The sequence below is a fragment of the Ochotona princeps genome, chromosome 4, assembly GCF_030435755.1.
Source record: "Ochotona princeps isolate mOchPri1 chromosome 4, mOchPri1.hap1, whole genome shotgun sequence".
NCBI lineage: Eukaryota > Metazoa > Chordata > Mammalia > Lagomorpha > Ochotonidae > Ochotona > Ochotona princeps.
Genome location: NC_080835.1, coordinates 80189914 through 80216566, shown reverse-complemented (window position 1 = coordinate 80216566; position 26653 = coordinate 80189914). Strand labels below are relative to the sequence as shown.

General features: G+C 40.0%; 1 protein-coding gene across 1 annotated transcript in view; it reads left to right on the top strand.

Annotated features, from left to right (window-relative positions):
* Positions 1-26653, top strand: part of DDX10 (DEAD-box helicase 10) — a 199562-nt gene that overhangs the window by 23874 nt on the left and 149035 nt on the right. Inside the window, exons 9-13 of the mRNA XM_004585037.4 lie at positions 141-225; positions 14266-14367; positions 20211-20298; positions 22302-22390; positions 24845-25307. Coding sequence (XP_004585094.2) covers positions 141-225; positions 14266-14367; positions 20211-20298; positions 22302-22390; positions 24845-25307 — 827 coding nt within the window. The remainder of the gene's footprint in view (positions 1-140; positions 226-14265; positions 14368-20210; positions 20299-22301; positions 22391-24844; positions 25308-26653) is intronic.

The following is a 26653-nucleotide window of genomic DNA, read 5'->3' as shown; positions in this document are numbered from 1 at the left end:
CTTTTTGGCTCATGCAATTAATTTTACCAGTTGATATCTGTCAGCTTGATGTGATCGAAAACCCTGGCAGGCAATATTTTAAAATGAAAACCGTAAGGCAGGGAATTGTTTTTTCTTAACTTAAAATTCCTTTTTTACAGATTTTCCAGCTGTGAATTGGGTTCTTCAGTTTGACTGTCCAGAGGATGCCAACACTTATATTCACAGAGCAGGTAGAACAGCCAGGTGAGTGTGAAGGTTCATTTCTTGCTTTTGGTATTCTCCTAATAATAAAACATGTTGCCCCTACTCAAAGAACAGAGACATTCTGGTACGTAAATGTGGTTTTGGCATCTTGTGGAATGGGTTGAAAGCAGCCTGTCACCTGTTATAGGTTGTATCACTGGGCTGGTGTGATGGCTCAGTGGCTAAAATCCTAGCCTTGCACGTGTTAGGATCTTATATGGGTGCTGGTTTGTGTCCTGGCTGTTCATTTCCCATCCAGCTCCGGGCTTGTGGCCTGGGAAAGCAGTAGAGATAAGATCAAAACCTTGGGATCCTATTCCCACATGGGAGACCTGGAGGAGGTTCCTGGCTGCTGACTTTAGATTGGCTCAGCTCTGGCTGCCATGGCCATTTGGGGAGTGAGCCAGTGGGTGGAAAATCTTTTTGTCTTTCCTTCTCTTTGAAAATTTGCCTCTACAATCAAAACAAATATTTTTTAAAAAATGCACTAGTGTCCAGAAAAATCAATAAATCTTACATTTTTTGGTTTTAGTTTGTTTTTCATTTTACTAACTCTTCACAAAACTGCTCACTGTTTTCTCACTGAACCTGGTGACCTCTGTTTTCAGGTGGGGGAACTCAGGCTTTGGAATGTTGGAATGCTCATGGCTTCCTGAGCCAGCTTGAAGCCCAGGCAGTCTGGCTGCTTGAGGGGACATCTTGCTCTCTTTGGTAAAGGCTCTACTAGGATATGGGATGGTTTGCTGTGATAATTTTTTCCCTCTTTCTTCCTAACAAAAATTGGAAGCATCGCTAGTGGCCATCCCCAGGTACTCCCTCTTCTTTCCTTGGCCTCCTCTCCTCATTTCCCCTAGAAGTATGCTGTTTGTTCAGAGCTGTGGTGACTGTTTAGAAAAGACAACAGCAAGCACAGCACTTGGAGACCAAAGGCACAGAGGGGTTCTGAGTGCAGAGGGTTGCATGATTGTCCGTGTCAGAGGTTACAGAGGAGCTGGGAACTGTATGCTGCTGGTGGGATTATGACTGGTTAATAGTTGCCAAAAGCCTTAGAGCGATTTCTTTTACCTCATTAATTCTGCATCCAGAAATTGGTCGTCTGGACACTAATCTTAATAAGATGAAGAATTTTAGTAAAGATGCTTGACTTGCTGGTGGTGTTTGTGGTGGTTAAGAACTGGAAGTAAACTGAATGTTCATCACATCCACGTTTTGTTTAATTGTGATCAGGCACAGATGGGTGTTCTGAATCACTGGCTCCTGACAACATGGATCAGTATTGAACTAATTGAACCAACTGTGTTGCTTCTTGTTTCAAGCTACAGCTTAAATCTTTTCTGGGGATGATATGCTTTTTTGGCCCCAAATTTTAAATTTCCCTCTAAGCAAGGACGGTGCCTCTCTGGCAGATGAGCTTTCCCACTTGCCCTGCACCCACCACATCAGGGGTTAAAGTTTGCTCTAATTCTGCCTTATCTAGGCATTCCCTTTGAGGTTCAGGTTTTTTTTTAAATTAAAATTTGTATGATGAACACAGAGGATTGATTGAGTCATCTCCCATCCAAATAGCTGCAAGGGGTAGGGTTGGGCCAAGAGGAAGCCAGGAGACAGAGACTCCATCCCGTGTGTTCTGTGTGCATGACAGGGGCGCAAGGACTTGGGCCATCCTCCTCTGCTTTCTAAATTATATTAAGGAGCCGGATATGAAGTGGAGGGGCTGATACTCAAACTACACTCTGACAGGGGATGCCAGTGTTGCAAGCAGCAGTTTAACTTGTACCATAGTGCTGGTCCCTAAGTGTAGTTTTTACATTTCTATCCATTCATAAATGTTAGATGTCTTTAAAAGAAAAAATAAAACGTATTTTTTGTTTGTGGTGACTTTTTTGCTTCAATGAAAGTGAAGGTTTTTATGTTCTCCTGTAACGGTACAAGAAGTAGAACTCTTTGTTTTTGTCTGATTTTCATAAAATGAGTGTTTAATTGTCTGATGATTTAAAGGTGTTGAATTGGTTTAAACATTTATTGTGGGCTGTTTTAACATGATTGTAATGCAAATGTCCTCACTTAAATGTAATTTTCCCCTTAATTTTAAAAGGGAAGGAAATAGTAGAATGATGGCAGACAATTATAACATGAGTTTTTTTGTACTAGAAGTTTTAAAAGTAAGGCTTAATCGCCATATTTTGAACCTGTAATAGAATTGGTAGATTCTGTGTATGGCATTGTGTACAAAGATTCTGTTTCCTTTTGGTATCTGCGTAACATGGAGCAGGAGAAGAATGGCAGCCTATCTGCCTTCCGTGTATAAGGAAAGATATGTAGTGTCTCAGGTGTGGTTAGTGCACTGAGTATGTTTTGGATTATTATCCACAGAGATCTTGGAAGATGTTGTCAGTGGTGGTTGGTAGAGTGAATCTCTTTAATTCTCCTCGGTAAACTTGTGGTATTTGAATACGTGGGCCCGTGCACACCTCTGCCTTTTGTGGTCCTATGGCTGCTGCATGGTTCAGGTGTCTCAAGCGTATTAGGCCGGGACTTCCATGTCTTCTGGAAGTGCAAGCAGTGTGGGTGCGGGCAGAGCAGATTTACTGCCTTAAAACATGTGACTAACAGTGATTCAAGTTCTCCTGACATCTTAGGATAATGTCAGATGGTCCCTGAAGTGGAAATATCTTGGAGATTGTGGTTCTGGAAAGTTGAAAACTTAATACAGTTCATGACTGAGCATGTTTACTGTGAGCATTCAGTCGGATCTTAGCACAGTGTGGAAAAGAAGCTTGAGGACAGCATCCTGGGGATTGTGTCTAGAGAGAATGCAAATTTGAAAAAAAATATGTATGTTTAAAGATTTATTTATTTTGATTGTAAAGGCAGATTTACAGAGAAGGAAAGACAAAAATAAAGGTCTTCCATCCGCTGGTTCATTCCCTCACAATGGCCAGAGCTGAGCTGATCTGAAGCCAGGAGCCAGGGGCTTTTACTGGGTCTGCCATGTGGGTGCAGGGTCCCATCCTTGACTTCTTTCCCAGGCCACAAGCAGGGAGCTGGATGGGAAGTGGACAGCTGGGACATGAACTGACTCCCATATGGGATCCCGGCACATGCAGGGTAAGGATTTAACTGCTGAGCTGTAGCGCTGTGCCCCCAAAATGCTTTTACTGTATTTTCTCACGGAATAAGTTTTGTTTGTTTTCTTTTTTTCTTTCCTTTTCTTTTTTAATGATTTATTTACTTTTATTGGAAAGTCAGATTTACAGAGAGAAGGAATACAGAGACAGAGATCTTCAATTCACTGCTTTGTTCCCCAAGTGGTTGCAGGGGCCAGAGCTGAGCTGATCCAAAGCTAGAAGCCAGGGACCTCTCAGTTTACCATGTGGTTTCAGGGTCCCAAGATTTTGGGCCGTCCTCTACTGCTTTCCCAGGCCACAAACAGGGAGCTGGATGGGAAGTGGAGCAGCCAGGACAGGAGTAAGAGATGGAGGGAGAGCAGGGTGAGAAGTATCATTATGCTCTTAAAACTATAAATTAAATACATGAACTATGCCCACATCAAACCAAATTCTTTAAAATTTTAAAAAGAGAAAGGTTCCAAAATCTAAACCATGGGATCCTGGCACAAGCAAGGCAAGGATTTTAGTTACTGATTCATCATGCTGGGCCCAGAGTAAATCAAACTACTAAACTTATATTTGGTAACCAGTTAAGTATATTTTGAATTGATTATTTTCTGTATGTACTCAGTGTAAAGTTTGGCATATATAATGCTTACTTTTTCTCTGGTAGTTAAAAAGTTGTCATTTAATGGACTCAGAGATAATTAGAAAGTTTCATGGCCATGAGACTGAATAATTGAGTGAACAAAGGCTAAATTGAGATTTGGTAGTAATTAAAACTTGTGTGTCAGGTTGTAATTAAAGCCAAGTTGCCAGATAGTTTTTGTTTTTTTTCATTGAACTTGTTAAGTCTGAATACAGAAAAATAAATTCATTAGCAAAGTAACCGAGGTTGAGAGACTTGTTTTTTTCTTAAAACAAAATGATGATTCAGGTACTTGATGCATTAAGTACTTACTCTGTCTTAATTTAGTCCTCTGTCTGAAACTCTTGATCCGTAGCATTTCAGAAATCTTCCTCCATTTCCTTAACCATTGCATTACATAATAACGTGATCGCCCTTTTAGACCAGTGAGGCGAGGGAAATGGATTTAACTTTGTATACTCCGACGAGTGATAAGTTATGTCACTTGCAAGTAGTTCTGTTTATGTCTCAAGGTGGTATTCCGAAAACTAAACTGTTATTGCTAACTTGTTTAATGCCAAGTTGAAAACTAAAAATTTGGGAGCTTGAAAGTAGGTACAAATCAGATAAGCTTTATTTTTCAAGTGCTGTGGGAATTTACTCATGATTTTATTCTTTTCCAGAATAGTAGAAGAAGATAAGGAAAATAATCTCAGCAATATTTGTGTGTGACTCTATTTCTTGGCTGCACTTTGTTGCTCTCAGAAATTATGAGAAATTCAGGAAAGTAAGCGAAGTTGTTCCACGAGGGGGCAGCAGAGGCCAAAGCTTTCAATTGCATAAGACTAGTGTGTTGATCTTGAGGACAGCAAACAGGAAGCTGCAAACAGAATTTCTGATAACTTGGCTAGAGTTTGTAGTTTGTTGGTGGAGAATGCTAGCATTTTAAGGAGTCAGTGAGAATTTTTAAGTAATGTCTTTGGGTGGTTTGTAAGTTGAAATAAAACAGTGGGAAGACAATTTCCTTGAGCATTAACTTACCAAAGCTTACTGTGTCTAAATTAGCTGTAGGATCTAATCTGAACTAATGAATGTTTGTATTTCTTTCATTCTTTTGGTTTAGATTTTGGAACCTTTCTCTTTTTAAAATTTTAAAGAATTTGGTTTGATGTGGGCATAGTTCATGTATTTAATTTATAGTTTTAAGAGCATAATGTTACTTCTCACCCTGCCCTCCCTCCATCTCTTACTCCTACCCTCTCTCCTTCCTTTCTAACTTTTTCTTTCTTTGTTTATTTTAAGGTTTATTTATTTATTTTTTATTATTGGAAAATCAGATTTACAGAGTGAAGGAGAGACAGAGGAAAAGATCTTCCAAGCACTGGCTCACTCCCCAAATAGCCGTAACAGCGGAGCTGAGCTGATTCGAAGCCAGGAGCTAGATTCTTCTTCTGGGTTTTCCACATGGATGCAGCATCCCAAGGCTTTGGACTATGCTCTACTGCTTTCCCAGGCCACAGGCAGGAAGCTGGAAGGAAAGTGGAGCAGCCGGGATATGAACCAGCACTCATGTGGGATCCCAAGTGTGCAAGGTGAGGACTTTAGCCGCTAGGCTACTGCACTGGGCCCTCATTTTTCTTTTTACAAAGCTTTCAGGTCCCCCCCCGCCCCACACACACTTTAAGATTTATTTATTTTTATTGGAAAAGCAAATTTACAAATAAAGAGAGGCAGAGAGAAAGGTCTCCCATCCCCTGCTTCACTTTCCAAATGGCTGGAATGGCCAGAGCTGAGCTGGTTTGAAGCCAGGAGCCTTCAGTTTCTTCCAGGTCTCCCATGTGGGTGCAGGAGCCTAAGGCTTTGGGCCATCCTCTCTGCTTTCCCAGGCCACAGGCAGGGAGCTAGATGGGAAGTGGAGCTGCCAGGACTTGAACCTGTGCCAGTAAGGGATCCCGGCATGTGCATAGTGAGGATTTAGCCACTGAACTATTATACTGGGCCCTCAGTTTGCTTATATTTAAAGCTTAGCCCTGTGCTAAATAAAGAATTCAGCAATAGAAAAACCAGTGTTCCTCAAGATTGTAGACAAAGGCTATAAACAGTAATGAAACCACAAAATTTCAGTTTTGTTCTTATCTTTCTGTTTTTTTCTTTTTTACTTTGTGTATTTGTTACCAAAAATCAGGGAAAACATTTGGCTTTTTGGACTGGCTGATTTCAGTAAGCATAACAATCTCCAATTACATCCATTTTGTTGTGAAAAGATTTTGTTCTTGTTCTATACCTGGGTAGTATTCCATTTGTATATGTGCCTACACACCACAATGTGTTTATCCAGTCAATGCTTGATGGGCATCTGGGTTGTTTCCAGATCTTGCCAATTAGGAGTTGAGCTGCTACCTATGCTGGTTGCATTCCCTTTGGGTAAATTTGCAGATCATATGGTAGGTCTATTTTCAGGTTTCCGAGGAATTTTCATATTGTTTTCCCTAATGGTTTTTTATCAGTTTACGTTCTTATAAACAGTGGAGTGGGGTACCCTTCCTCCCACAACCTTGCCAGCATTATTGTTTTTTGCTTTTTCAATGATAAACATTCTGACTGGGATGAGGTGCAACCTCACTGTGGTTTTTCATTTGCCTTTTGCTGGTGGCTAGTGATCCTGGGCATCTTGTTGTGTTGGTTGGGAAGACCCTCTCTTCATTCTGCTTCTCCCAGGAGGAGACAGATGCTTCCCTAGAGGGCATTCCGGCGCCTTCCATACCTTGGATTGGAAGGCTTAATAAAGGGTCAAAAAACCTCTTCTGTTGCGTTTTGACTTGGTGAGGAACAGGCATAAAATGAGGAGGTGGATAGGGTGCTGAAGTTGCTTAGAGGGTTCCTGTTTCCCAGGTGCCTTCCCACTGCTGTGGCTCTCCCGTCTGCTGGTTAGCAGGTAGAGGCCGCTTTAAAACAGAGAAGACATGTTACCTGCCTTAGGCCTCTGCTTTACTCTGCAGAAGACACTGACTTCTTGGGCCTGTGCTGTTCATCCAGCCTACCTTTTTCTGTTCCTTCTGACCAGTGCTCCATGATTTTGTGTAGTTTCTCGTATCTCTTTATCTCTCTCTCTCTCTCTCTCTCTCTCTTTTAAGATTTACTTATTTGAAAGACAGTGACAGATGGAAGATGGAGGGAGGAAGAAATGTCTCTTCCATCTGTTGGTTCACTTGGAAGTCACATTGCTGCTTTTCTGTCTTATCTAGCGTTCGTATTATTTTGTACACATTAGCTCTGTTTGGTGTGTTGAAGAGCTCACAGAAGATGTGAGTACCAGCAGGTGCGGATTGTTGGAAGTCTTTTGAGAAACTGTCTACCATATTCAGTATTAAACTTTACTAATGATTTCAAGGGAAAAGAATCTGAAGGTGTAAGTGAAGCAGGAATGAATCTTGGGCTAGGGTGTGTTCTTGCCATTTAGTATGTACTGGCCTGGGTAAATACAGAAGACTCCCAATGATATGTGTAGCATATCACTTACACAGATGATCATTAATATGCTCAGTTCCAAAACTCATCAGAGATACGTACTCTGTCCACAGGTTGTATATTGTAACTTACCTTGGCACAATTTCTTAAACCTCACGTAGCTGATGACTGTCCTGCTGGCAGATGCCACGTTGAGTTTCCAGAGCTGGCGTTAGTATGTTCCCTGCGAGACCAGGCCGTCCAGGTGTTTCTGTAGATTTTCTTTCCTGTTTCTTTCTCTTGTACCACAAAGGGGCTGTATGCATAGTGGGTCAGCTGTTCGCTTCCCAAAACCCAACAAATATTTGAGTGGGTAAAGGACCTCATCTAGCCTGTAAGATAACCTTCTGAATGAGGTTTTCTCTTTAGGAAACTCTTGAGGTCTTTCTGACTCATTTTTACCACTGCCCTCAACTCCACCCGTTTTATTTAATGGAGTGTAATAGTTGCTGTTTCAGTGTGGGACTTCTTGACTGCTTGAGTTAGGTATTTGGAGAAAGAATGTAGATGTTTGTGTTTAAATTTGCTGTCATTTGTTGTCATGAAGGTGAGCTAACGATACATGCATTTTCCTTGTTTATTTGGATTGTGAGAGGAAGATATTCCAGAATGGTGCAAATAGTCTTTAAAAATGTAACTGGACTTAGGTTTGAGCTGAATTTTGTCAGTTAATAGCTGTGTACTTTGGACCATGTTTAACTTCTTTAGCTTCCAGTTTATTGCCATATAAAATGGGGTTAAACATACCTAAGCCTGAGCTGTTTTCTGAAAGCATAATTTTAGGTAGACTCAGTACTGATTTTGAGGTTTCTTTATATTCTGAATCTGTTAAGTTCTAAAATCTGTTAAAGAGGCTAAACTGCTTCTTTTCCTGCTTACAACAGAATTGATAGAGTCGACAGTTCAGTTGTTTCTACCATGAATCCTTGTTCTTAATTAGTTTGTTAATTAAGTGTATGTTATATAGCTTGGTTTCTTTTTGGTTATTTACTGGTAAACTTCATTTTCCAGTGGAGACCTTATGATATCGCTGTTTGATATTTCTGAGATCTTGGGCTACAGATAACTTTTTCCTCAATTTGTAGTCTTCAGATATTCTGTAAACAGGCACTATACCAGGAGTAAGCTCTCCTTTGTATGGTGTCATGGGAGGTATGGGACAGTTGGACTCACATTCTTTACTGATGGATTTTTGCATCTGCATGACAAACTGCACAGTTCTGTTACAGTAACATGATGTTTGTCATATGGTTGCCACAGGTATTGCTGATGTATGAGAGTCACTAGAGGTGGGTCGAGGGATGGAAGTGCTGGGATAGCAGAATGTAACCAGCTAACATCTCAGTTTCTCCTCTTGATGATGCTTGTACTGTGAACAGTAACTAGTTTATAAATAATCCGTGCTGTAGATTTTTTTTACGTTCTCAGGGCAGCTAGATCATCTCATACAGTTGCATCATGGGTAAGAGACCAGAAGGGATCCTGCTAAAGCATCTTAGCCAAAGTTACACCAGTGACTAGTTCTTTTGAGTTCAAATCTGCTGCTTCATTTGCTGTTGTTACTTCTAGTGCCCATTTGTACTTGTTTACTCAGCAAGTACTAAATAGCTGTTAAGGAATGTTAGGTTTCTCACACCCCAAATTTACTGGTCCAGAAAAGGAAGTACACTGATACTGGTAGTATTAGAGTGCGTGTTTAATGAGGTAAGAATGATCAAGAAAGACACAGAAGCTGGGTGGAACGTGGAGCAGCTGAGATACGAGCCAGCCCCATAGGGATACTGGTATTGCTGGCTGAGGCTTTATATCTGTGCCACAATGCCAGGCTCAGTATTTATTTTCTCTATTTTCTGGTCACTCTTAAGATTAACATTTTTAAAAAGATTTATTTGTTTGAAAGAGATTTGTTTACAGAGATGGAGAGATCTGCCATTTACTGGTATCTAAGTAGCTGCCACTGCTGGAGCTGGCTGAGGCCAGGAGCCTGGAGCCCTGACTACGTCTCCATCTTTAATGGCTGGTTGGGACCCAAGCACATGGGCCATCTTTGGCTGTTTTTCCAGGTGCATCAGCATGGAGATGTATTGAAAGTCGAGGAGTTAAGACTTGAACTTGCTACCGTATGGGATGGCAGCATTGCAGGTGATGGTTTTAACCTGCTGTTACAATACTGGCGCAATGAATGGCAAGTTAACATGCAGAGAAGTTCTCTGTCACTCTTGGAAGAACTGCATAAATATAATGTGGTGGTAACACTGGTGATGACAGCAAGGCTTTGTTTCAGATGCAGGGCTTTGCACGCGGGGCCTCAATGTCTGCATGTATGGCGTTTTAGCACTTAGGTCTTTGAGGAACATTTACTCCTCTCACACGTCTGTTTAGCCCCAGATCTTTCATCGTGCTTTTGAAATCTAAAAACCGGCTCATGGTAAGCAGACTTTTCTTGCAAGCATAATGAATAAAAACAGTGCTTGGGCCTTTTCAGAAGTGTTTTTTAGTCTTGAAATAAAAGCTTGCTAGAAACAGTGTTAGTGTGTGGGAGATAGTTTATGCTTTATATAGTTTCGGGTTTAAGATGTGTTTAACATAAAATAGGTAAAATGGCCAATGGTAATCTTGTAAAAGATGCCCGAGTTTGAATATTATTTTTCATTGGCAATATTTTTCTTCTAAACTTGGTATTACAGTATAATCTTTTATATTTGAGGGTGCTTCATAAAGTTCATGGCAATATGGAATTAAAGTAGGAGGTGGAGCTGGTGCTGTGGCATAGTGGGTAAAGCTGCTTCCTATAGTGTAGGCATCCCATGTGGGTAGTGGCTCAAGTCCTGGCTGCTCTACTTCTGATCTGGTTCCCTGCCTGGGAAAGCAGATGAGGATGGCACAAATCCTTGGCCATTGCTTCTGAAAGGGAGACCCAGAAGAAGCTCCTGGTTTTTGGCTTTGAGCTGACTCAGTTCTGGCAATTATGACCATCTGGAGAGTGACCCAGTGGATGGAAGATTTCTCTCTTTCTGTAACTCTGTCTTCCAAATAAATAAATAAATCTTTTTCTAAAAAATGTATGAGATGTGTGTGTTGCTCTGAAAATTTGAAATGTGTTAGTTTTTCTTATGTATTTTGTATATATTAAAAATTTTCCCCCCTCAATATTGTACTTTATATATTTTAAAGATTTATTTATCTTTCCTCTCTACTCGGCCTCCTCGCCCCCCCAAAGGCAATTTTATAGAGAAGAGGAGAGACAGAGATATCTTTCATTGATTGATTCATTCCCCAAATGGCTGTGTGGCCAGAGCTGAGCCAATCCGAAGCCAGGAGCCAGGATTCTTCTCTGGGTCTCCTACGTGGGTGCAGGGGCCCAAGGGCTTGGGCTGTTCTCCGCTACTTTCCCAGGCCATGCGCAGGGAGCTGGATGGGAAGAGGAGCAGCCAGGACACGAACTGGCGCCCAGATGAGATGCTGGTGCTAATCAGAGGAGGATTAGCCTTTTTGAGTCATCGCAATGGCCCTAAAATTGCACTTTGAATTCTAATTTTCCATAAACTTTTTGAAATCTCATCATTTTTTTTCTGTAAGCTATAGTGTTAAAAGTTTTGACCATGGCCCTTTCAGAAGTGATTTTTTTTTTTAAAGATTTATTCATTTTATTACAGCCAGATATACACAGAGGAGGAGAGACAGAGAGGAAGATCTTCCGTCCGGTGATTCACTCCCCAAGTGAGCCGTAATGGGCCGGTGCACACTGATCCGAAGCCGGGAACCTGGAACCTCTTCCGGGTCTCCCATGCGGGTGCAGGGTCCCAGTGCATTGGGCCATCCTCAACTGCTTTCCCAGGCCACAAGCAGGGAGCTGGATGGGAAGTGGAGCTGCCGGGATTAGAACCGGCCCCATATGGGATCCCGGGGCTTTCAAGGAGAGGACTCTAGCCGCTAGGCCACGCTGCCGGACCCTTCAAAAGTGATTTTAATTGTGGCTGTTTCTCCCAGGTTCTCCTGGATACATGAATGGTTTGATGAGATAGCTGGATGTACTAGCCTATTCTTGCTTCTGAGTCAGTGGGAAGATCAGAGAGCGCTTATTGAGCGCGTCTTTGAACTGATTCCTTCTTTACCTCAGTTCCTGCCTCTGCAGTCTTTTGGGCTGATTTATTCCATTCTGCTGTCTCAGGTTTGGATATGGAATATTAAAGGGTTGAGCCTCTCTGACACTGCTCTCCTTCCTTTGTCATGATTTCTGTTTGGGCCACACGGAGTAAGCCTTCCTATTTAGAAGCCTTTCTGTTTCACTTCACCTCAGGAGCTGGCTGGCCTGTAGGCATTTTGTTCAGTGTCCTGCTTAGTGATCACTATGGACTAATTCCTGACTTCTTTACCTGTCGCCTCTCCTTGGTGGGAGGTCTTGTTGCTTCAGAAGTTGGGAAGGCTCGCGATGCCATATTTGCCCAGGGTTTCACTCTGTTGGTTTGTTTTTACTTCATGGCGGGGGAGGTAGCTTACTTGAATAATGTTTAGGACAAAGTTTTGCATTGTTACTTCTTTGTAATAAATGAAGGTAAAAAATTGAGTCTTGTTCTGTGTTAAAATAGAGTGAGGAAAGTATTTGATACTTTTTCAGTTATGAAATAGATACTAAAAATTGTTTACATACTCAGTGTTTTTTCTTACCCCGTTGACAAGAAAATGCAAACAAACATGGAGATGAAAGTGTCCAGTGAATTCTGAAAGGCTGCCTTCTGTTCGTGGAAAGCTTGACTCTCCCACCCAGGGTTTTACACCTAATGATAGGTGCATTTGTGGTTTGCTTGAAGTCTCAGTTCACTTGTTCTGTCAGAAAGTTGTCTTCTCTTGTAGATTTCTGTTCACGGCAGCTCTCTGTCATTCATACTTAATGTTTGCCATGTGTTCACTGGTGTTAGTATCTGTTCCTAAGTGTCTGTGAACGTTATATAGCCAGGGTCAGGTCTGTTTTACTGTTGTGTCAATGCCTGGCGTGCAGTGGCTCTTTAATAAGGCTTTGGTGAGGGAACCCAAAGAAAGCGTAATGCATTTGGATTTTTTTCCTTTTATGCTTTTCTAGTAATTATGTGTGGATCAGTACTTTTTGTGTGTGTGACTGACGTGGTAGCATAGCGAGCTGAATCTCACCTGCATCACCAGCATTCTATATGGTTGCTAGTTTGAGTCCCAGCTGCTCCACTTAAGATCCAAAAATATCTTATGACCTGGGAAAGCAGCTGAGAATGGCTCTAGTTTTTGGGTTCCTGCTGTGTGGGAGACCTAGAGGTAGCTCCTGACTTCTAGGTTTGGACTGGCCCAATCCAGCCGTTGCAACCATTTGGTGAGTTAACCAGCGGATGGAAGATCTCTCTGTCTCTCTCTCTTGCGCCCTCTAATTTTGCCTTTCCAATAAAAAAATAAATCTTAAAAAGTAAGGTTTTTGGCATGTAAATGAAGTTGGCCTGGAATTTCACCTTATAGATAAAAATTATGTCTTACAGTTAACATTTAAAGATTGTCCTTCAGTTTTTACAATCAAGGGTAACACTAGTGTCAGTAACCAAACCAGTGTTTCTATCCTTCATTCAGTGACAAATCTGCCTGCACACAGTGGCATTCATCTCTGTTGAGGCGTGCAGGGTCCTACGCAAGGTGGACTCTCCTGCACCCTTCTGGAAGATTTTTCTATTGTCCACTTTTGCACTCTGGCTTTGATGTTGCTACTCTTTTGGTTTGTTCTTTGCTAAATTAGTTTTGTAGTTTTGTAGTTTCTGGCTTCTGCTTCTTTTTTTCATGCCGTTCTGTGTCAGGACACCTTCCCCTCTTTCCTTTTCTGCCAGTCTTCAAGACCATCTGACTTTCCCTGTGCCATGCTGGGCCTGGTTTCGTAGCAATCACAAGGTTTCTTGTGACTGTGTTTTGATGTTAGTCTGTGATTGTCCTCTTTAGCCTCTTGCTTTTGTGTGTGTGTCTGTCTTTCCCAGTTTACTGGAGTTTCAGATCACTGAAGACAGGGATTTTCTTTGAGTTTTTCAGTGTATGCTTGATACAAAGTTTCTTAGTAAATAGCTCATTTGATTAATTTAAAAGGTTTACCCCACAAATATTATAGCATGAATCCTGCGGAGAGTGCCTTGAGCTTATTATTGTGGTTATTTTAAGTTTGTCTTCAGATTTCATGCTTTTTGTTTTCTTGCTTGCATGTAATAACTGTCACTACGGTATCAGAAAAATCTGTGTGCAAGTAGCGCAAGAAGCCTCAATAACTGCAGGCTGCCTCATGGCCCGTGTCAGTAAAATAGCTGAAGATGCAGCATGAAATAAGATTGTTGTAGCTGAGGGAAGAGATGTTATGTGGATTGGAGGAAAATATTTTTGCTAAGTAGAAATTCATTTCTTCTGACACCTCTGAACAATTTCATTCCCAAGGTATAGGAAAATCCTTAGGAAGATGAGCAGATTTCATGAATAGATTTCAGTGTTTGCAAAACACCTGATTTTATGAAATTCATCCACTACTGGGTTGAATAAGAAACTCTCCTTGATTTATATCTAAGGAGCTATTTAAGAAATTCTCTGTAAGTGGTTTCTTACAGTTTAGTTCTTTGGTGACAAGGCATAAAACTCTATAGGAATCATATTAGCAATGGAACCTTCTTGGAAGGCATCGAGAACCATAGCATTCTGCGACACAGAAAACAAAAACTGTTGTTTTTATTATTTACTAAGCAGATGAATTTGCTTCTGTGTTCTCTGTTCATTGTACTGTAAGCATATTTGTTTTTCTTTGTTTAGGTACAAAGAGGGTGGAGAAGCTTTATTGATTTTGCTCCCATCAGAAGAAAAAGGGATGGTGCAGCAGCTTCTGCAGAGGAAAGTTCCTGTGAAAGAAATCAAGTAAGAGCCCGTTTTTATGTGATTAGAAATGTTGAAGGCATAAAATTGCTAAGTTCAGTTTTAATTCTTTAGACTCCATTTTGTTTTTCTGCTAATCAGCTGTGTGTTTTATGACTTAAAAAAAAGTACTTCTTGATCACTCAGATTTAGTTTCACAATGAAATTGGGGAGCAGTTGCAAGACTTTTTGTATGCATTTCTTAACTCCACATTCTCCGATTATGAAATTTCCACTACTGTTGTAAAATTTTCAGAATGGTTAATCTGACCTAATCAATTAATAATTACATTAGTGTCAACCAAGGTAAGTAGTTGATATGAGGGTTCACTGTGACATGTATGTACTGTTACGGTGTCAGAAAATTTTCACTGCTGTAAGAATCTTGTGCTTTCCCTCTATCCCTTTCATTATGATTTTGCTTTACTGGAATGTCATGGGGTTGAAATCAGAACTTTTTGAGATTGACTTTGTTCTCTAGATAGCATACATTTAAGGTTCTTCCATATGTTTTGAAAACTTGAGAGCTTGTTTCTTTTTTGTGCTGAGTAATATTCCATTGTCTGGTTGTAATAGTTTTCTCTTTCATTTACTGAAATTCATCTTGATTGCTTTCAAGTTTTGGCAATTAAGAAGAAAGCTGCTCTAAACATCATGGGGAGGCTGTGGTGTAAACCTCTTTTCAGCTACCTTGGGCAAATACCAAAGTTTATGATTGTTGGATCATAGGGGAAGAATATACTTGATTTTGTAAGAAAGTGTCTTCCAAACTGACTGTACCATTTTGGATTCTTTCTAGCAATAAAGGAGAGTTACTGTTGCTCTGCATACTTGAGACAGCACTTGATGTTTTCATGGTCTGGATTTTGTAGATTCTAATAGGTGTAGTTTTACTATTTATCTTTGTTTATAAGATTTATTTATTTATTTGAAAGGCAGAGCCAGAGAGAGTGAAAGTGTGAGTCATGGAGAGATCTTTGACGTGATAGTTCCCTCTGCAAGTGGCCACAATTGGCCAGGGTTGGGCCAGGCTGAAGGTAGGAGCCGGGAGCTTCATCTGGGTCTCCAGCATGGGTGGCAGGGACCTAGTTACTTGGTCCATCTTCTGCTTTCGCAGGCTCATTAGCAGGGAACTAGCTCGTAAGTGAGACAGCTAAAAGTTGAACTGGTTCTCATGTGGGATGCTGGTGTCACAGGTAGTGGCTAACTGTATTGCGCCACAATGCTGACCCCTGCATTTGTTTTTTATTGATAGGGAGGGGGGAAGGATGAGAGAAAGAGAGAGAGAGAGAGAGAGAGAGAGAGAGAGAGAGGAACTAGAGAGAGGTATGTCTAGTGCGCAGAACAGCTGGATGTTGGGCAGCCCACAGTCAGAAGCATGGAGCTCAACCTTGGTCTCTCAAGTGAGAGTCAGTGACCCACGTATGTGGTATTGATTATCAAAAAGCTAGAATTGAAAATGGAATCAGAATTTCCACTGAGAAATTCCAACGTGGGATGTAGATATCTCAAGTAGCTTATTAACTGCTTGATGAACCAGATGCTGTCATTGTTTTACTTTTCATTTCCCTGGTGATAGATAATGTGTTATAATCATATAATCTTTTTTTTATAATCATATAATCTTAAGTTCATTTGCCTTCTGTATATCTTGTTTGGATAGATATCCGTTAAAGTCTTCAAGTGTTTTAACTGTGCTGTTTGTGTTGTTGAGTTTCAAGATTACAGTCCATTCTCAGCTGTCTTTTACAAGTACTTTATTCCAATCTGGCTGTCTTCTGATACTCTTGACATTATCTTTACTAGACCAGGCTTTAATCTATATATCTGTGCGTTTGTATATTCACTTATTTGAAAGGCAGAATGACGAAAAGAGTGGAGGGAGTAGAGAACATATCCATTTTCCACTGCTTTCCCAGGCACGTTAACGAGGAGCTGGATTGAAAGTGGAATAACCCGACTTAAAATGGTGATGGGATGGATATGGGGTGCCAGTGTTGCAGGTGGTGGCTATATCCAGTATGTCATAATGCTGGCCTCTGAATTTCCTAAATGGATGATTATGCGTTGTATAAACCGAGAGTTCTGTGTTTCTTCTTTCTCAGTGATTGTATCTCTAAAAGAATTTGTTTTCTTGTCTTAATATGTTAGTTAGTGCTTCAGTTGGAATGTTGAAAAGCAGAGATGAGAATGGGACATCTTTGCCATGTTCTCCGTTTCGGAGGAAAGTGTTCAGTATATTACCCTTAAATATGATGTTAGCTTTAGGTTTTTTTTTTTAAGATTTATTTATTTTTATTATAAAGTCAGATATACAGAGAGGAGGAGAGACAGAGAGGAATATCTTCCGTTCCATGATTCACTCCCCAAGTGACCACAATGGCTGGTGCTGTGCCGATCCGAAGCTGGGAACCTGGAACCTCTTCCGGGTCTCCCGCACGGGTGCAGGGTCCCAAAGCTTTGGGCCGTCCTCGACTGCTTTCCCAGGCCACAAGCAGGGAGCTGGATGGGAAGTGGAGCTGCCAGGATTAGAACCGGCGCCCATATGGGATCCCGGTGTGTTCAAGGCGAGGACTTTAGCCGCTAGGCCACGCTGCCGGGCTCAGCTTTAGGTTTTTTTGTAGATGCTTTTATCAACATGAAATTCACCCTTTACTAGTTTACTGAGGTGGTTTGTTTTTTTTAATTATATTGAGTAGATGTTGGTTTTTTAAAAATGCTTTTTATACAACTGTTACTGTGATCATGTATTTTTTTGCTTTTTTATCTGCTCATTCTGTGCTTTATTCTTTTAAGATTTTATTTTTACTTGAAAGGTGGCTAGAGAAGGAGAGATAAAGAGAAAGAGAGTTGCTTTATTCCTCAATGGGCCACAATGGCTGGAACTGAGTGAATCAGGAACCAGGAGTCTCTTAGTTTTCTATGTGGGTGCAGGGGCCCAAGGCAGAGGTGTAGCCTACACTGCCCCATGCTACTGACCCCTTCTGTGTTTTCTTGTTACATGTTATCTGAGAAGTCAGGTATAATTCTAACCTTTGGTTCCTTGGTTTGTTTGTATATATCTGCTTACCTTGCATATCTGTTCTTGAATGCTGTTTATATCATTTATTAAAGCCCTTAACAAATTTTTGCTGTTTTAAATTCTTAATGTGATAATTCCAGTGGTTTTGCCAAGTATGTCCATTGTTTTTTTTTTTTTTTTCCTGTAAGATTTATATTGGAAAGGCAAATTTACAGAGTGAGAGCAACAGAAAAAGAGAAAGACAAACACACAAAGAGAAGGATCTTCCATCTGCTGGTTCACTTCCCAGGTGGCCACAATGGCTGAAGCTGAGCCAATCCAAAGCCAGGATCCTGGAGCCTCTTCCAGGTCTCCCACATAGTGTGGGCCCCAAAGACATAGGCCAACTTCCTTTGCTTTCCCAGGCCACAAGCAGAGAGCTGGATTCGAAATAGAACAGCTAGAACATGAAATGGTGCTCATACGGATGCTGGTGCTTGCAGGTAGAGAGGGTTAGCCTGGAAAGCCTCTGCTCTGCCCTCATCCATTGCCTTTTTAGTTTCGTTCTAATGCGCCTTTTAATTTTTTCTTAAAAGCTGTCTATGATGAACCAGATAAAAACAGTTGCTATAAAGGGCTTGAGCTAGGTGTCCCCAGTTCAGTTAGACTCTGATAATTCCCTGGTAGATTTGGTTCTGCTAACAGGGCTTGCAGTTAGGAGAGAATTGCTGAGAACAGTTTGTGCTGCTTTGTTTCAGAAAGGTTCTTTTCACCCTCCCACTTGCAAGGGCTTTACTGTTGCTTTCTGTGAGAACTTAATCAGATTCCTGAAGATAAACCTTGCAAGATGGCAGGGACATCCTTATGAGTGAACTCTTTGTTTCTGGTTTGGCTATATACAATGATTCCAGGAAAGTTATTTATAGTTCAGGTTGCACTGATAACCCTGCTGGATTCTGCTCATGAGTTGGCTTCAGCGTCTCCTTGCATGCACTTTCTGTGTCCTCTGTTTTTGGGATTGTGGTTTGTTTTTTGTCCTCATGCCTATGATAGAGCCATTCCCCAATGCATTTAGATTTTTACTCATGCTTAAGATTGAATGGTGATGTATAAGCCCTTTACGTGTGGTGCTGGAAATTAGAAGTTTTATTTTGTGTTAAAACTTCTGTATTTAAAGAGGTTTTTTTTTTTTCCAGAAGACTGTTAATGGATAAAATATGAGTTGAAAAGGAGAACCTATTAAGTGTAGGAGACATTCAAGGGTGAAAGAATTAAGCCTCTTAAATGTAATTATTTTGAGGGCTTTCTGTCCTTGTCGGCTGATTGTGCCCTCCTGTCACTGAGGATGTGTAGGTTAAACATCACTAGAATCCATCAGGATGACTTGTATTTGACCCATTGAAACAAGCTGGCTCAATTTGCCTAAAAAATAACGGGGAAGGCTGTTATGAAAAGGGAGGAGTGGTCAAGGATTTAAGAGCAAAATGGACTGTGGATTGATTATTGTTGAAGCTGAGTAAAAGTTTGCTACCATCATGTATTTTGAAAGTTTTTACAATAAAAAGGATAAAAACAAACTCATGACCTTTAACCATATTGCTATTGTGGGAATACATTGGTTCGATCTGAAGTAGGGGGAGCCTTGTGTAAAGCATAAACCCTTGCAAGAATTTTACCCTTTCCCACAGCCAACTTCAGCAGAGACTTTTTCTTGACTCTGTTTTGTTTTGAATCTTAAAAAAAAACAGAGTGCTATTTTTAAATTTGAAAGGCAAGAAGAGAGAGAAAAAAGGAGAGAGACAGACTGGGACTTTTTTTTTTTTTTTAAAGATTTATTATTATTGGAAAGCCGGATATACAGAGAGGAGGAGAGACAGAGAGAAAGATCTTCCATCCGATGTTTCACTCCCCAAGTGAGCCGCAATGGGCCGGTGGGCGCCAATCCGATGCCCATGCAGGCGCAGGGTCCCAAAGCTTTAGGCCGTCCTTGACTGCTTTCCCAGGCCACAAGCAGGGAGCTGGATGGGAAGTGGAGCTGCCGGGATTAGAATTGGCGCCCATATGGGATCCCGGGGCGTTCAAGGCGAGGACTTTAGCTGCTAGGCCACGCTGCCGGGCCCTGGGACTTTTCAATCATGGGTCTACTTCTCAGGTGCCCACATGCCATGCTGAAGTAGGGAGCTAGAAACTCAATTTGTCTGTCCTGTAAGGTTGCACGGACCTAATACTAAAACCGTCATTTGTTGCCTCCCAGGTTGTGCATTAGCAGCTAAAATTGGGAGTGGAGTCAAAGCTTGAACTCTGTGGGCATCCCAAGCAGAGTTTGAACTGTTATCAGTGCTCATCTGGGCAGAGTTTTAGGAACAACTGTTAAGTAACATCTTATTTACTGTTATGTACAACTGTTAAGTAAGCTTAAGTAACATCTGTTGGGTTTTGCCTAGCTGCTTAATAGGGGAGCTAATACTTACTTGGCTACTATTTGAACTTAATTTTATGCTACTTGAGTAAAAACAAACATTTATGAAAGTGACAGTAGATTTTGTTCATTGCATTTCATTAGTCTATGTACCACCAAGAGGTTTCTTTCTACTTTCATAGTGTTAAAAAGTAACCAGTGCTAGTGGTTTTCATCTAAATGTCCTCCTTTCATTGAGCATGTTTGGAGGAAACATTGCTTATGATATGCAAGAGAATCATATTTAATTTTGATCTGACACAGTTGACTAATGAGAATTAGTTATACATTTAAAAAATACAGAAGAAAATGTGAAAATACTGTGTAGTATTACCAGTTTGCAAAATTGTGATATGTTAGTTTAACCTTTATCTTTTTGTTGCAAAGAATCAATCCAGAAAAACTTATGGATATCCAGAAAAAATTGGAATCATTTTTAGCCCAAGATCAAGATTTGAAAGAAAGAGCTCAAAGGGTAAGTTGTTAGTAAATTAGATATTCATGGGAATAAAATGTGTAATATAGGTGAATTTTGTTGTGTTCTGCTACTTTGAGACAGAAGGATCCAACTCCTTAAGCTGTCTGCCACTGCGCACATTATCAGGAAGTGAGACTTTTAAATGGAGCTGGGACTCTTGAGTTCATAGGCACTCCTGATTTGGGATGTGGGCGTCCTGTGCAGTGTCATAATTGCTGTGCTAAATGCTTACTCCTATATTATGGCTTTGAACTAGGGAGTCTAAACAAACAAGTCAGTTTTCTCTGAAGAATAGGGTTTACATTAAAAAAAATTTTTTTCCCTTAAATTAGCATTGTTACGCTTAGCAGGAATGACCTGGTCTGAAATTTGAGTGCTTACTGTGTGTCAGGTATTCAAACATGCCATGACTTCTAATTTCATATTTCCAACAGTGTTCTAGATTTTGAAAGCAAGGAAATGGTAGTTTCAGAAATTAAAAATTATCTAGGTGTTCATAGCTTTTGAACGGCAGATCTGATATTCAGATCCATATTAGAGGTTCATAGAACTGTTCTACTTCAGGAAAAGTAAATGGCAGAATAAGAAAATCATATTATGTGTGAAGGTTGGATTTTATTAACTCCCCTTAAAGTCCAATGGAAAAGATCTTTGAACGAATTAATGATTTGCTAGAATTTTTGGGCATGCCAACATTTGTGTACATGTTTTGCCTAGCAAATATCCTTGAAACTAGGAGTTAAATCCTTAGAAACTTTTGAAAATACTTTAAAATTTTTGTGCATTTTCTTGTATGTTTGACTTACTGGTTCCTTAGGAGGTCATTGAGTTATCAATCAGGAAACATGAAACATTGGAAGGATGTTGTTTTACTGGTGTGTGCATACAACAAATGAACCTTCCAGGACAAAATTACAGAATAGCACGCTGAAATAAATGATGTGATTTATTGGGTGTCACGCATGGTTTGGCAGAATGACTCAATGTTGCCAGCAGCAGCAAGCTATCTAGTGTCGTGGAAGTGATTTTCCAGGTTTTGATTATAATCGAGATAGAGCAGAAATAATAACCAACTGGGGTGATTTCTTGTGGACAGTTACAGGGAAAAATTATCCTTGAACTGATGCCAGTCGTTGTTTTTCATGCCTGTAGAGGTAGAAAATGGTTTGGAGGTTAGTTGGGTAGGAAGGATTAGTGTCAAGCTAAAGACGATGTGCAATGTAGGAAACATAGAAATGTGAAAACAGAAATTATTAGACTTTATAAAAGAACTTAAAAGTGAGAGATACTTAGATATGTTTTGTTAGCTGTTTCTCTTGCAAACTGAGAAAGGACCAGAATACGTTTATTTTTGGCTTGTGTAACTTTGGGGTAAAGATAGCCTTAATGCTTTCTTTGTTAAACAGAATAAAAAAACTTCAGGCTGATATTGAATTCCGTGAAATTGTAACAAAAGGAAAAGCTTTAGCAACAAACTTTTTGTCATGATTTTAAGCTGTGTTTAGCTGATAGAGTGAAGTTTTGTTTTGTTGAAAACTTACCCTTTGACAGAATAATAATTCTCAGTGTCCAGCATTTATTGGCAGTGCATTCCAGATAATGTACTGAGTGTTCTACATGCATTTTCTCATTGTATTCTCAAAATGATCTAAGTAAAAGGCACTATTATTTTGTCTTTTTAATAGATGAGGAAATGAATATTTAGAGTAACAAGTTTGCTTGGAGCTCAAAGTATCACAGATCTGTGTTCCACAGTTTTTGTTTGCACAGCTGTAATTTTTTGTAAGTGAAAGATGGTGTTCTGTAAATTGCTTCACAAAACAAAGTTCAAAGTCATTTTTTATTTTACAGTTTTAAAATGTAGGTTATTTTTCTTTATGCGTGCAATTCAGATGTTATTTTTCGTTTGTTTTTTCATTATTGTGGAAATTCTCATTGGTTAATTTTGTTTTATTTTGTCTAAATTTTTCATTTCTGTGTATCAAACTCTTATTTTACAGTGTTTTGTCTCCTATATACGTTCAGTATATCTCATGAAAGATAAAGAAGTATTTGATGTAAGCAAGCTACCTATTCCTGAATATGCCTTGTGAGTATTCATGACATTGTTACAGTAATAAATTTTCAAGGTTAATGAGGAATTTGCACCACGATTGGTTCTCTGAGAATCCTATTTTTCATTCACTTGCTTCAACCTTAGAAGAACTTGTTGGTTAAAGAGCTACAGAAAAAATTGAATCAACTATATTGAATATTATCTACATATTTATTTCTTGTTTAACAGAAAGTCTCTTATTTGTGAGTATACATGTTTTAGAGAGTCAGTTTAGAAAGTCAGGATCATAGATATCAAGAACAAGGTTCTTTGAAAAAATATTTTTAAATGTTTGTTTATTTTTATTGGAAGGGCTGATTTACAGAGAGAAGGAAAGACAGAAAGATCTTGCGTGTGCTGATTCATACCCCAAGTGGCTGCAATGGCGAGAGTTGAGCCAATCCAAAACCAGGAGAATCTGAGAGAAAAAGATCTTTAATCTGCTGATTGACTCCGCAGATGGCTGCAACAGCCATCCCTGGGCTAAGGAATGGCGGGAGCTTTATCGGGGTGTCCCATGTAGGTGTCAAGTGTTCAGACACTGGGGTCATCTTCAGCTACTTTTCCCAGATCTTGAGTAAGGAACTGAATTGAAAACAGCAGTGGGGACAGGAAATGGTGCCAGTGTGGGATGCCAGTGTTTCAGATAATGGCTTTACTTGCTGTCACAATGGTAGTACCATCTTGATTTCTTCTTTTATTCTTTCTTTCCTTTTTTTTTTTTTTTTTAAGATTTATACTTGTTTGAAAGGCAGAGCTGCCAAGAGAATAGACACATACAGATTTCCATTCAGTGGTTCACTCCTCACATGGCTGCAATTGCTAGAACTGAACTGATCCAAAGGCAAATGCCTGGAACTTCCTTGGGTTTTCTACAAGATTGCAGGGTCCAAGGACTTGAGCCCTCCACTGCCTTCCCAGGCAATAAACTGGGAGCTGAATTAGAAGTGGAGGAGCCAGGACTTGGCATGGCATTCCTATGGGATGCTGGTGCCACGGAGAGGCTTAGCCTACTAAGCCACCAGCACTGGCAATGAACATTTGTTTCTTGTAAGTACTCAGTTACTGCGGCAGGATATCCCTGTGTATTACTGAGGTTGCTATTATACGAAATGGAATGATTGAGTTTGTTTTGGTGCAATATTTGAAGGAGTTTTCTTTTGTTTTCCTTTTTAACCTGTCCTATAAATGACTATGTATAATTTGATATAGTCCTAACTGTGACAAAAGCATTGACAAAATTGTAGGAGGCACCCTAGAGATTAATCATACTTTGAATTGTTCTTGCCCCAGGCTGTGATAACACGTATTTATAAGGCGAAGTCTCACTGTTTTGGCCTGTTCTCCTGGCATTTAAGTACCTTTCCATTTGAGGCTAACAAAAACTTATATCTGAGTGAGCAATTATTTTCTGTTCTTTCTGTTAGATTGTAAGTTTAATGTAACAGGCAATTTGTCAGGTGTAACATTTTAGAACCGTTTAAATTGCTGGATAGCAGTGTAAGGCACTGACTTTCCATGAAGAAATAAATGGAAAACTGTGTCTGCCATGGATAAAAAAAGTTTTTATTTGCTTCTCTGTGTATTTGGCAGCATCTGTGTTTCACCATTTCTGAATATAGTCCATGGTTAAGGTTGTTAACTGATTTCTGTGCTCATTGTGAAGTTTTAGCTTAATTTTATGGTTAATTTAGTTGGAATGTTAGCAAATAGGAAACGTGCAGGACTTTCCTGCTCCATGGCCATATTTAAGGGACATTTTTTGTAACACATTCCACTAAATTTTATCTATTTGCAATGAAGAAGTGATAGTGAAACATTGGGTTCCTGTTACCCAGGTGGGAATCTAGACTGAGTTCCAGGCTTCCAACTCTGGCCCAGCCTGGCTTCAGATATTGAAGCCATTTGAGGAGTGAACCATTGGCTGGGAATATTCTATTTCTCTGCCTCTGGAAACAAAAATCATTCTTGTGGCAGTAATTGTGCCCTGCTTTGATTCAGAAGAGTGGAGGGAGGATGATACTTCCGATCATCTCAGCACAGAACTGTTTTTTCCTTTCCTGGCCTTGTCTTTTTTAGTATATACAAAATGCTGCTGCAAATGGAAGTTAATTGGGTCTTTACAACAACTCTGAGATAGGCCTGAAATGTGTTATTATCTCATATTATGTGGAAGGTGAGGCTGACAGAGGAATTGGAGATTGGCGGGTCTAGAATTAGAACTGTAATCTTGTTTCTGGTCTAGTGCTTTTTATCTGTGTGCCTGAATTGTTTTCTGAGAGATATCCAATGTATTTTGCCTTGCGTTGGTATTGCTCTGTATCTCAGAGGAGTGTTTTCGTTTAAAAAGATCTAGAAATGGATCTCTACCCTTGAGGAAATGTCCTGTAATACCCACCCTACTATCAGTTTATTGAAAAAACATTTTTATTTTTTTATGAATTTAAGATCTCTTGGTCTTGCTGTGGCACCACGTGTAAGGTTTCTTCAGAAAATGCAGAAACAGTGCAGCAAAGAATTGGTAATGAACAAGGCCAGTAAAGCAGGTGAGCCAGCGGTTCCCTCCCTCACCAATGATGAAGTAGAAGAATTCAGAACCTATTTCAGCGAGAAAATGTCCATTCTCCAGAATGGTGGGAAGAGCCTAGACCAGACAGAGGATGGACTGTCTAATGGTACCAGTGATGAAGAACAAGAAGATGAAGAAGAAGTGGAAGAAAAACTGGGAAAAACAAAAGAGTCTCAAATTCAACCTGCCTCTGGTACTGCTGAGGCACAGAAGCAGAGGGAAGTTCCTCTGCAGTTCCTGGACAGAGATGAGGAGGAAGAAGATGGACCTGATGGGGATTTCTTGAAGGTGAAGCGACACAATGTGTTTGGGTTGGATCTTAAAGAGAAGAATGAATTAGAGGTAAGTTGACTCCAGGTGTAAGATCTTCTCTTATGTCTTTTTACAGTTTGCTGATTGTTGCCTTTTGGGAACTTAAGTAAGAGGTAAGGAAATTTGGACAGATTTTCTTTGTAGCACACTCTTCTCCCTCCATATTTAAATATAGAATAAGTGCCAAAGAATTCTCATTTCTTTTCATTTTTTGTTATTTTATTACTTTTGAAAAAGATATGTTGTATTCTTATTTGAAAGGCAGAGTTACGCAGAGGAGAGACCCAGAAAGATACCTTTTATCCACTGGTTCACTTTCCAAATGGTTGAAATGGCCAGAGCTGAGTCAGTTTGAGGCCAGTTGGCTCCTCAGAGATTCCTGCAGGGATACAGGGACCTAAGATCTTGAGCCATCCTTTGGTGCTCTCCCAAGCCATATGCAGGGAGTTGGTTCGGAATAAAGCAGCCAGGACTTGAGCCCACACCCGAATGGCAGAAAGCTTAGCCTATCATGCATGGCACTTGCTGCATTTCATTTCTTTTCATACTTTGGAGACTCTTAGAGGTTAGCAACTTTACTCTTATTAATTGAATTTTTTTGATGCTGTGTTTTAAAGGTAGCAAGAGTCATGATTATAATGTGGATGATAATGATGTTCCCATGGTTTATGACTTAAAGATTTTTTGTTGTAATTCTTAGAATACTGCTTTCTGGTTACTTAAAGAACAGCAGTGATTATTTAAATAGATTTTTACCTTTTTTTAAAGATTTATTTATTTCTAATGTCAGTTACAGAGAGGGTGGAGAAATGGAGAAAAAGAAGTCTTTTATCTACTGATTCACTCCCAGTATGGTGGGATGGGTGGGACTGGGCCAGGCTGAAGGCAGAAGTCAGGAGCTTCCTCCAGTTCTCCTATGTGGATGGCAAGGGCTGAAGCACTTGAGTTGTACTTCAGTGCTTTTCCCAGGACATTGGAAGGGAGTTGAGTTGAAAATGGAGCAGCTGGGACATCAGTTGGTACCCATTTAGGATGCTGGCATTTCAGGTGGCAAACTTTACCTGGTGTGCTACAATGGTTATCGCAATTTACATTCATTTCTTTACCCAGAGCTGGACCATAAGTAAGTTTCCAATGAAAAGCTTGATGGGCTTAAAATAATTCAAACAGTGTTGTTGGATTTCATATAAATGTGAACATAGATAGCTTAGTTGACTATAGTATGTTGGCTTGACTTTTTAATCTTGGTAAAAAAAAAAGTGAGTGATATTTTCTAATGGTAATGTGAAATTCTGTTTTAGGCTTGTGCTTGCATCATAATATACCAGATTCTTTCTTGAAAATATCTGTTTGATGCTTTCTTTTTTATTGTAATA